The following is a 12,159-nucleotide window of genomic DNA, read 5'->3' as shown; positions in this document are numbered from 1 at the left end:
CAATTTTAACATTTAAGTTCTTACAAGAAAACATTCTGAGTACAGACTCGCACAGAAGAATACTGAATGCCTACTACTAGTACTTTGCTCTGCCATCAGTTGTACTCTATTACAGATAGATGCTACGCTGCCCTGTAACTTCTTAATCGTATTTGCACTATGAGTGTAGCCTTGTACAGGAATGAAACGTGGACAATAAAAAGTACAGACAAGAAGAAATAAAAGCTTTTGAAATGGAGTGCTGCAAAGCAAAGCTGAACATTAGATGGGTGGATCGGAAAACTAACGACGAGACACGGAAGCGCATTGACGAGAAAAGAAATTTATAGCACAGCTGCGCTAAAATAAGGGAGTGTTTGGTAGCATACATCCTGAGGCATCAAGGAATCGTCAATTTGACGTGTGGCGGGTAAAAATTATAGTGGGAGACAAGGTATGACTACAGGAAGCAGTTTCGAATCGATACAGACGGCAGTAGCTATGGAGAGATGAAAAGCCTTCCACAGGATAGACTAGCATTGAGAGCCGCCTCAAACCATTCTTGAGCCTGAAAACCATAACAAACACATGTCGTTCGGATTTTATCTTCCGAGGACGAGCGCAATGATGATGATCCTGGACAGTTTTGACTAATTTGACGCATATTATTTACCAGAAACTTCATGACAATGAGTCTTCTTATGAAAATCTCCGTAATTACACAAATTATTAGGGGACCTGAAAAAGTAAGTTGCACGTTATCATGGCAGACCAATTAACTACAGTACTGGCCATCAAAATTGCTACACCACGAAGATGACGTACTAAAGACGCGAAATTTAACCGACAGGAAGAAGACGCTGTTATATGCAAATGATTAGCTTTTCAGAGCATTCACACAAGGTTGGCACCGGTGGCGACACCTACAACGTGCTGACATGAGGAAAGTTTCCAACCGATTTCTCATACACAAACAGCAGTTGACCGGCGTTGTCTGGTGAAACGTTGTTGTGATGCCTCGTGTAAGGAGGAGAAATGCGTACCATCACGTTTCCGACTTTGATAAAGGTCGGATTGTAGGCTATCTCGATTGCGCTTTATCGTATGGTGACATTGCTGCTCACGTTGGTCGAGATCCAATGACTGTTAGCAGAATATGGAATCGGTGGGTTTAGGAGGGTAATACGGAACGCCGTGCTGGATCCCAACGGCCTCGTATCACTAGCAGTCGAGATGACAGACATCTTATCCGCATGGCTGTAACGGATCGTGCAGCCACGTCTCGATCCCTGAGTCAACAGATGGGGATGTTTGCAAGACAACCATTTGCACGAACAGTTCGACGACGTTTGCAGCAGCATGGACTATCAGCTCGGAGACCATGGCTGCTGTTACCCTTGACGCTGCATCACAGACAGGAGCGCCTGCGATGATGCACTCAACGACGAACCTGGGTGCACGAATGACAAAACGACATTTTTTTCCATTGAATCCAGGTTCTGTTTACAGCATCATGATGATCGCATCCGTGTTGGCGACATCGCCGTGAACGCACATCGGAAGCGTGTATTCGTCATCGCCATACAGGCGTATTACCCGGCGTGCTGGTATGGGGTGCCATTGGTTACACGTCTCGGTCACCTCTTGCTCGCATTGACGGCACTTTGAACAGTGGACGTTACATTCAGATGGGTTACGACCCGTGGCTCTACCCTTCATTCGATCCCTGCGAAACCCTACATTTCAGCAGGATAATGCACAACCGCATGTTGCAGGTCCTGTAAGGGCCTTTCAGGATACAAAACATGTTCGACTGCTGCCCTGGCCAGCACGTTCTCCAGATCTCTCACCAACTGAAAACGTCTGGTCAATGGTGGCCGAGCAACTGGCTCGTCACAATACGCCAGTCACTACTCTTGACGAACTGTGGTATCGTGTTGAAGCTGCATGGGCAGCTGTACCTGTACACGCCATCCAAGCTATGTTTGACTCAATGCCCAGGCGTATCAAGGCCGTTATTACGGCCAGAGGTGGTTGTTCTGGGAACTGATTTCTCAGGATCTATGCACCCAAATTGCGTGAAAATGTAATCTCATGTCAGTTCTAGTAAAATATATTTGTCCAAGGAATACCCGTTTATCATCTGCATTTCTTCTTGATGTAGCAATTTTAATGGCCAGTAGTGTATTATTGAATGTTGCATTACACATCAAAGTGAACAGATACAGCCGGCCGAAGTGGCCGTGCGGTTAAAGACGCTGCAGTCTGGAACCGCAAGACCGCTACGGTCGCAGGTTCGAATCCTGCCTCGGGTATGGATGTTTGTGATGTCCTTAGGTTAGTTAGGTTTAAGTAGTTCTAAGTTCTAGGGGACTAATGACCTCAGCAGTTGAGTCCCATAGTGCTCAGAGCCATTTGAACCATTTTTTTGAACAGATACACGACACTATTTTTGAACTTAGTCACAAAGCGTCCGTAAACAACGGTAGGAACTCTCTACCAATCGTTCATTCGTTTAGTTTCTCGCTGATAGGTATCCACTCCCTGGTCACAGAGCCATTCGCGAACCGCTGTGTGAAGGTCGCAACCACTTGAAAATCTATTTCTCACCAGATGTTTTTTTCATCTTGCCGAAATGATGGAAATCTCATGGTGCAAGATCTGGACTGTGTGGCAAATCAACATCACCTAGGTCTGCGCGACCTCTTCGTCTACATGTACATACACACTCCGCAAGCCAGGGAACAGTGCGTGGCTGCTGCTACCTCGTACCACTACTGGTCATTTCATTACGGCTGTATGCGACATTGCTCTTGGTCCACATGCTGACAGAATTTCACGATGAATCCTTGTGCATTTTAGACGCTTTGGTCACAAGAATCATACTGTCCTACGTACTTTATTCAACTTTGGGGTATGTTTCTAGTTGCCACGCCATTTGAACCACACACACTGACGTACCTGTCATCCGTACCGCAGCTGAACTGTGTCTACAGGAAACACAGAACACGTAGCAATAATGATATATCGACGATGAAGTACCGACGTAGCGGACTATAAAAATATCGTCTGCACATTGTAAATATGCTGCCTGTTTTAGAGCTGCATATTTAAATGTTGTTTTATTATTAGATATTCTGTAGATCAACAAGCTAAGAGCCTGATTATCCTCCTCAGAGCAAGAACTGAAAGGAAAACGACGTACGTTCAAGTATGGTGATAACCACTTTTCTAACAGTGGTAATTCCATCTACGTGGCACAATAAAAAGTGTCCCATGGCTCTGCCATTACGTTTCGTCAAGAATCGGATTTGTCCGGAACACTTCATGTCGACCTTCCTGTTTTTTTCATTTGTACAAACACCAGAAGCCTAGCTAGCAGTTGCAGTGTCAAAATTACGTGATGAAGTTAAACGTTGCAGTTTCTGTTGGTAGCGCCGAGCGCTGATTACGTCAGAACTTCCCATCACATGTCTCCGTCCACAGCAAAGACCAGTCTTGTCATTTAGATTTTGGTTCATCGTTTTCAACAACTGTATTTGGAGAATGGCGATGTGAAGAAATACCATACTACTTGAGTTAAAAACATTTTTAACGCAACTAGTGTGCTGTTTCTTCACATCGGAAATGATGTTATTCCATTCACACCGCCAACCCCAGTCAAAGCGAAAGACTGGACGGTATGGAAGCTCAAAAAGTAGTAAGACTCCTTCACGCAGTCAAAGTAAAATTACTTTCTACTCCAATTTCAAAAGAACAATTTCAAACATTCACCGAAAACTGCGAAAAAAATTAATATAAAATAAAAATATCATCATTCGATATTGCTATTTCGACATTTCGATACACCACGGTGGTACATATCGCCGATATATATCGATATTTTCTGGAAATAATATCGGTATATCGATATTTTACCTTTAATGAACCTTTGTCCCGTCCACCGACAATTCATGTGGAAAAATAGCTCTTGTGTTACATAAACATTCTTCAGTGGTTCGCTTGTGGTCGCCTGTGTTGTTTCCTGCCATACTGTTATGAGTTAACATGGTTCTAGTTCGGCAGAAGTCGATGAAAATTTCTGAGTCAGCTTGTGTCCGCCCAGATGAAAGTCTGAAACGTGGAGGTAAACGAGAACCGTTCGCCAGCCCATCAGGCCAGAGCAGGCAATACGGAGGCGACGGCCTGCCAAAGCTCCCTGCGCATCTGCCGACACTTTTTATTCAGGACGCCACGTACGTCGGTGGCGACCCCGCAGACAGCATAGATTCTCCACCATATACACTCGGCACGCGCGCCTAACACAGTATTTGTATGCCGCGCTTCTCCCAGGCGGCAGCTTCTGAGTAAACGACCTATCGTTGGCCGTAGGACTCTCCACAGGCTTGACCACCTGGTTTTTTCATTTCGACCTACGTCGATAATCCAGTGCCCACCGTCACAGAATCGTGAAAAGGGAATGAGAACAGTGGTAGTTTCCGTACTGTTCTTCCCAAAACTTCCGATTAAGTTCCGTAACACCCCACAATTCAGCAGTATTCAGGATGGCATCGATTCTTTTCACAAGACACCGAAACTTTCTTTTCCATATTTCTACCATTCACAACTGTTCTTGTCAAACCACAACATATGAAATGGTAGTATTATTCCGATTCTTAGAAAACAGTAGTCCTGCTACCATTATCTCAAAACAAACTTCATTAAGCGAGAAACATTAAAATCTGATTTCAAATGGTTTTACATGCAAATTAACTGAGCTAATGTCCAGTCAAGCACACAGAGAGAAATAAGCTTTTACACAGTCTACTTTATAGGAATTATTTCAAAATCGAACTGTCATTATCCTAAAACTCCGTTATTAGGAATCATAATTCACAACTGGAACTTGGGCAGAAATTACTCCATAGTCAAAACAAAATAAACGTACTAAACCCAGCAAATACATACGCAAGTGAATGTACATTAACTGCTTTTACATTCAAATGGGTAGATCTTTCGATATCAGGTTTCACGAGAAATGGGAGCACGAGAGGAAAAACAAAAGGCCGAAAACCAGAGGTAGTCAGACAGTAATATGAAGCCTAACACCACGCTGAAAACACAATATCCAACCAAAGCCAAAGCTGACCCTCTCCCACCCGGCCCGAGCTGTAATACTTACACATCAATGGTCTGTTGTTACACTTCAGACCGCGCGCTTTGCTACCATCTAATTATAATTTTATGTTGCAAAGACTGTAGACTATAACTGTTTTATAGTTATACATCTGATAAAACGTGGATAGTACCAGAACACTATCTATAATAATAAATAATTGAGAGACACGCCCTATCCAACATATTTTCTGCAAGCGGTACCTCGTAACTCAGAAATATTTCAATGATGTCATTTCAGAACCACAGAGAGCTTCTGATGAAATAAACCTCTATCAGCCTATCATCAACAGGTACCATAACCTATTTCCCTCGTGGTAACATCCTTCTCTGGCTGATGTAAATAATTTGATGGTATCTGATAATGACCGGTTAATAAAAACTAGTGTTGAATGAAAGTTGGTTGAGAAATAGCACTTTGTACTGTCCATACTGTATGTTACCTATGTATGTGTGAATATATGTGCTCTGATTCATGCTTTTAAAAAAACGACCTCATTTCTCTTCTCCTCCTTGAAGCATAAATGGCTGTTGTCCACAAGTATTATAAAAATAGATGTTTGTATAATGTTCCGCATCTCCTCCTAAACCACTGGTCTCATTTCAACCAGACTTGGTAGACTTATCACTTATTGTCTGAAAATGGTAGTTGTAGGGACAAGAATGTTGATATACATACTGCGTTTGCGATAGTGAAAGGTGCTTCTCAACATTCATATGTTTGAAGTACTGTGAAATATAATCCTAATAGTACTGTGAAGAATAGGCCTTGTAATGCTTGAGTATGGTTAGATTTGGACTGTGATGTGCTCATGTTACGGTTACTCCTGAGGCTAAAAGAATAGCTGTATTAAGTAATGGAATTTGTATAGGATTGAAAAGTTGAATTCCTATTGGAGGTCATAATATTCCTGGTTCAATTGTTGGTGCTAGTCTTCTTCTAAAGAAGGCTCAGAAGAATGAAACAAAGAATAATACTTCTGATGCAATAGATAAGATTATTCCTCATCGTAATCCAATTGATACAAATCCTGTATGTAATCCTCGATAAGTTCCTTCCCGTACTACATCTCGTCATCATTGTGCGTAGTTAAAAACGACGTAAGTACCTGACAGCATAATAAACAAACTTGATAGAATGTAAACACTACACAGAGTCAAAGCATGAGTACAGAAAAATTTGAGAGGTAAATTATGACATAATCATCTCAGAGGGATTTGCCTTAGGCCTGTTCCGGCTGGTCTACGCCAATACGAGGAGCATCAAAACGGTGGTGGTGGGGGTGAAAAAGATGTGTAGCCCACGACGCGCGAATACTCTTACTTAAGTCATCCAATAGAAAAAAAATTATCGCTTAATACATTTTCGTTCTTCATGCATTAAAACTGCCGAATGAAGCATGGCGTTTAATTCACTACTTCTTTACTGCTGACTGTATTCGCGACATTTTGCAGGCAGTATTCACATATACCATGGAATGTCTCCGCAAAATTATATCATTGTACAACCCACAGTTCATGAGATATATGACGTCAAAGAATGAGGTATGTGAAATCTTCCCCATCATGCTACATGTTTAAATTTATTACATCGTTGCTACTAACTGTATTCGCTACACAATTCGTAGAAAGTATCCACAAATGCCGCTGATTGCACCTACAAGCCTTATTCACTGTACAGCACATAGTTCAGGAGATACCATCTTATATACATTGACCTGCGTGAAAATGAAACGGCAGGGAGAAAATCACTAGAGATGCAGGTGAAATATGTATACAAACACGTGTAAAATATTTTAAATGTATGTTTAATAGAATTGAAATGTGCGTACGCGGGCAATGCCACAGGTAGAAAGTTCATCCTAAGCCCCTGGAGCGGTTTCAACCAAATTTGATAGACATTAGTTACAATGTGGAAAGAAATACTGTGGGGTAGGAACCACCAGTGTGCTATTGGGGTAAGGGTGATAACATGGTCAGAGAAGTGAGGAGGAGGAAATCGGCAGAGAGAGGAGGAAATGGACAGAGGGAGGGTAGGGGAAGGAGATGGACAGAGTGAGGGGGAAAATGAGCAGAGGGAGGGGAGGAGGAGGAGATGGGCAGAGAGAGGGGAGGAGGAGGAGGAGGAGAAGACGGACATAGACAGAGAGAGGAAGAGATGGACAGAGAGCGGGGAGAGAATGAGATGGAATTAGAGGCAGGAGAAGGAGATGGACAGAGGGTGAGGGGGGGGGGGGGGAGTGTAAGTGCACAGGGAGAGCGCCACGCGGAGACAGAGAGTGAGGGTATAAAGAAGGAGATGGACTAACAGAAGACTGGAATAAGTACATAGCCGAGCAATGCCGGGTATTCAGCTAATATACAGGGTTATTACAAATGATTGAAGCGATTTCACAGCTCTACAATAACTTTATTATTTGAGATATATTCACAATGCTTTGCACACACATACAAAAACTCAAAAAGTTTTTTTAGGCATTTACAAATGTTCGATATGTGCCCCTTTAGTGATTCGGCAGACATCAAGCCGATAATCAAGTTCCTCCCACACTCGGCGCAGCATGTCTCCATCAATGAGTTCGAAAGCAACGTTGATGCGAGCTCGCAGTTCTGGCACGTTTCTTGGTAGAGGAGGTTTAAACACTGAATCTTTCAGATAACCCCACAGAAAGAAATCGCATGGGGTTAAGTCGGGAGAGCGTGGAGGCCGTGACATGAGTTGCTGATCATAATCTCCACCACGACCGATCAATCGGTTTTCCAATCTCCTGTTTAAGACATGCCGAACATCATGATGGAAGTGCGGTGGAGCACCATCCTGTTGCAAGATGAAGTCGGCGCTGTCGGTCTCCAGTTGTGGCATGAGCCAGTTTTCCAGCATATCCAGATACACGTGTCCTGTAACGTTTTTTTCGCGGAAGAAAAAGGGGCCATAAACTTTAAACCGTGAGATTGCACAAAACACGTTAACTTTTGGTGAATTGCGAATTTGCTGCACGAATGCGTGAGGATTCTCTACCGCCCAGATTCGCACATTGTGTCTGTTCACTTCACCATTAAGAAAAAATGTTGCTTCATCACTGAAAACAAGTTTCGCACTGAACGCATCCTCTTCCATGAGCTGTTGCAACCGCGCCGAAAATTCAAAGCGTTTGAATTTGTCGTCGGGTGTCGGGGCTTGTAGCAATTGTAAACGGTAAGGCTTCTGCTTTAGCCTTTCCCGTAAGATTTTCCAAACCGTCGGCTGTGGTACGTTTAGCTCCCTGCTTGCTTTATTCGTCGACTTCAGCGGGCTACGCGTGAAACATGCCCGCACGCGTTCAACCGTTTCTTCGCTCACTGCAGGCCGACCCGTTGATTTCCCCTTACAGAGGCATCCAGAAGCTTTAAACTGCGCATACCATCGCCGAATGGAGTTAGCAGTTGGTGGATCTTTGTTGAACTTCGTCCTGAAGTGTCGTTGCACTGTTATGACTGACTGATGTGAGTGCATTTCAAGCACGACATACGCTTTCTCGGCTCCTGTCGCCATTTTGTCTCACTGCGCTCTCGAGAGCTCTGGCGGCAGAAACCTGAAGTGCGGCTTCAGCCGAACAAAACTTTATGAGTTTTTCTAGGTATCTGTAGTGTATCGTGACCATATGTCAATGAATGGAGCTACAGTGAATTTATGAAATTGCTTCAATCATTTGTAATAGCCCTGTACATTATGATTCCCTACTATTGGCAGTGCAGTGTTTGGTACCCTAAGGCTCAGGAGAATAATATTGCTGAAATCACAACTGTTAATGATTGCGTGCAGCACGCTTACTAAGCAGCTGTTCCATTTCTCATCTGGAGACCATCTAACTCGCAAACATTGCGCTATATACTTCTTGTCACTCAGTAGTCCGTGTTATTGGTTGGTTCCATTTGGGATTCCCGAAACATTCTGCTCGGTCCAGGCTGCTACAGCCATTAAATTATTCTGCCTTACTGCTAGCAGCCGATGTGAAGTCTATGGACAGTATAAAATAGTAAATTGTTATAAAGTTCGCTCTTTCTCGCTGGCGGGCTGCTGTGTGTAACAGCAGGAGTTGAAGAATACACTACAGAGTGTACTTGTGTGGATCTATTGACAATCCTCTAAATCCAAGAACGCGAGATCCGTTACAAGTCTGGCGCAGAATTTTAATCTACCAGGAGGTTTCGACCCTAAAACGTCCGAAAACTTGTCTACAGAGTTTATATAACCTCAACAAAAGCACAGTGAATGACTGCGGGCGGAAACGTCAGCCGTCCTCACCTTGCCAGCATGTAGGTCCCCAGAAACACTGCCCTTCGGAAGCGAAGGCTACGTACTGTTGGTTTATCTTTTGCAGAACGTTTAGCAATAGTGTGTGATCTGCAGGAACAATAGCACGTGGTGGCTATGGCAGGTAGGAATCCAAGATCCCGAACTATGACTGTCTTTTGGAAGCTGCTCAGCCAACTGGTACTCGCTGTAATTTTCGTTGTCTGAAACGATCGTAGACTGGGCTGCCACCTCTGACAACACACCCCGAGGAAGATGGTAAAGTAAGCGGGCGCTATGCAGGCGGCTTTTACCTTCTTGAGGTGGCCGTTGGCTGTGCCGAGGAAGACGACGGTGTAGTCGCCGGTGGATGTGGCGGCGACGGCCGTGAGGTGCGATCCGAAGATGAGGACTGGCACTGCTGCGATGGGCATCTCGCCGCCCAGCGGCGTGTTCACGTCCAGCCCGCAGAAGTCCTCGCCGATGGTCTGCAGCTTCTGCAAACACAACCAGGCAACACGTTATAGCTGGATCTCCAGCACATTTGTCTTACTGCTGGGATCTAAGACACCAATACATTTTAACAGAGTTTTCATGGCCAAGAATTAACGTTAGCCCCGATACTGGTGAGATACAGACTTTTCCAATCGAAAGCCCAAATATTTTATCTATATATTGTTTCTTTATTTTATTTCACTATAAGAGGTCATGCACATTGGTGCGGTGTCGAAAGCGTCTTCGTCGACTGCTCACAGTTACGCCGGAGATGGCTCTTTCAAAACCTCACACCGGACGAGCTCGCTTATCCGTGGCTCTCTGCCTCCAAAGGGGGCGGCCACGCGTACACGTCACCAGAGGACGCAAATTCGCGCGGCCTCACTGCCTGCGAATCTGGTTGCCCGGTGCATCTGGTTGCCCGGTGCATCTTTCTAAACAGCCGCACTCAGCGCTTCGCCCCAGACTCAGACTTATCAACTTAGGACGGAAGACTGAAGTGAGGAAAAACGCACTGACGTAGCACGACGCTTCTAAGCATTGTTACTATCAGTGGCTTATCCAAATGTATCAGAATTCAGGACTATTTATTTCTATAAGGAACATTGCTCTTATCATATACAACTCAGCACCACGGAAGGATCTACAGCACTTCAAAGTTATGTACATACCAATTATTAAGTGTACATATTGCAAATAAGCTTATTAATGCGTTATCTTTTTGCAGACGTCTGGCTGCCTTTATTGGCCACCTCAACTACTGGCAAATCAATTGGCATTATTGCGTAGATTTGTTCTCCACGAAGTTCACACCCACGAAGTTCACACGTTCGAACTTTGATACATATTTTTTAACAACTCTGTTCCTCCACAGCATAAGAGGGCGTGCTGAAAAGTAACGCTTTCGAATTTTTAATGTGAAAACTCTTACAGCTTTACAAATAAAACTAGCGTTATTAACATCCTACATCTTTATTCTTCATGTCTTCATATTTATTTCTCAACATAGTCAACCTGGCGACGGGCGCATTTCCCCCAACGAGAGACCAGTAACTGTAGAATGAGCGCCGTTTTTGACTGAACCACACACCGAGCGAGGTGGCGCAGTGGTTAGCATATTGGACTCGCATTCGAGAGGACGACGCTTCAAACTCGCGTCCGGCCATCCTAATGTACGTTTTCTGTGATTTCCCGAAATCGCTTCAGACAAATGCCGGGATGGTTCGTTTGAAAGGGCATGGCCGATTTCCTTCCCCATCCTTCCCTAAATCGAGTTTGTGCCCCGTCTCTAATGCCCTGTCCGCAGCTCGTGGTCGTGCGGTAGCGTTCTCGCTTCCCACGCCCGGGTTCCCGGGTTCGATTCCCGGCGGGGTCAGGGATTTTCTCTGCCTCGTGATGACTGGGTGTTGTGTGCTGTCCTTAGGTTAGTTAGGTTTAACTAGTTTTAAGTTCTAGGGGACTGATGACATCAGAAGTTAAGTCCCATAGTGCTCAGAGCCATTTGAACTACCGAAATGGAGCCCTCGAAATGAACCCAAGGATCGAATTGTTACAGACGTCGCAACGGTCGTGTCTGGTCATGCTGAAGGAGAGACTGCAGTATGAGTTTCCAGTTCGAAAGTCGATTATAGTATGATGTTCCTCACGCACCGATGTAGTTGCTTTGCACACAACCGTGTTACACGCTACAATTCGAATTAAGGACGTAGAATGTAAATAACGCCTATTTTATTTAAAAATATCTAAGAGTTTTCACATAAAAAATTCGGAGGCATCAGTTTCAACACGCCCTCGTACTTTGATCTCAAGAAATCTCTTTCCTAAAATTCAGCAACAATCTCTTTTCCTCAAGTACAGGCACCAAGAATTGGGAATGATGCAACGCAGAATGTATTGTATATTATTGGTGCCGGCCGCGGTGGTCTAGCGGTTCTAGGCGCTCAGTCCGGAACCGCGCGACTGCTACGGTCGCAGGTTCGAATCCTGCCTAGAGCATGGATGTGTGTGTTGTCTTTAGGTTAGTTAGGTTTAAGTAGTTCTAAGTTCTAGGGGACTGATGACCACAGATGTTAAGTCCCATAGTGCTCAGAGCCATTTGAACCATATTATTGGTTTCTGTGGCACCTGCTAGCGGTGTAGATTTTTTTTAACCCACTTAGGACATTCAGCTACATTACTTAGCACTCTCCTAGCCACTTTTTTCACTCTTTAAACTTTATGTCAGATATTCTGTCTATAAATAAAGTTAAAAAACACGT

General features: G+C 44.2%; 1 protein-coding gene across 2 annotated transcripts in view; it reads right to left on the bottom strand.

Moving 5' to 3' along the window:
- LOC124721168 (plexin-A4) overlaps window positions 1–12,159 on the bottom strand; it is a 996,057-nt gene that overhangs the window by 198,799 nt on the left and 785,099 nt on the right. For both annotated transcript variants that reach the window (XM_047246003.1, XM_047246004.1), the window contains one exon: window positions 9,721–9,903. In XM_047246003.1, the coding sequence (XP_047101959.1) occupies window positions 9,721–9,903 (183 nt within the window). The remainder of the gene's footprint in view (window positions 1–9,720; window positions 9,904–12,159) is intronic.

This window comes from Schistocerca piceifrons, chromosome X (genome assembly GCF_021461385.2).
Source record: "Schistocerca piceifrons isolate TAMUIC-IGC-003096 chromosome X, iqSchPice1.1, whole genome shotgun sequence".
Lineage (NCBI taxonomy): Eukaryota > Metazoa > Arthropoda > Insecta > Orthoptera > Acrididae > Schistocerca > Schistocerca piceifrons.
The sequence above is the reverse complement of the archived record's forward strand: the minus strand, read 5'-3'. Positions and strand labels throughout refer to the sequence as shown.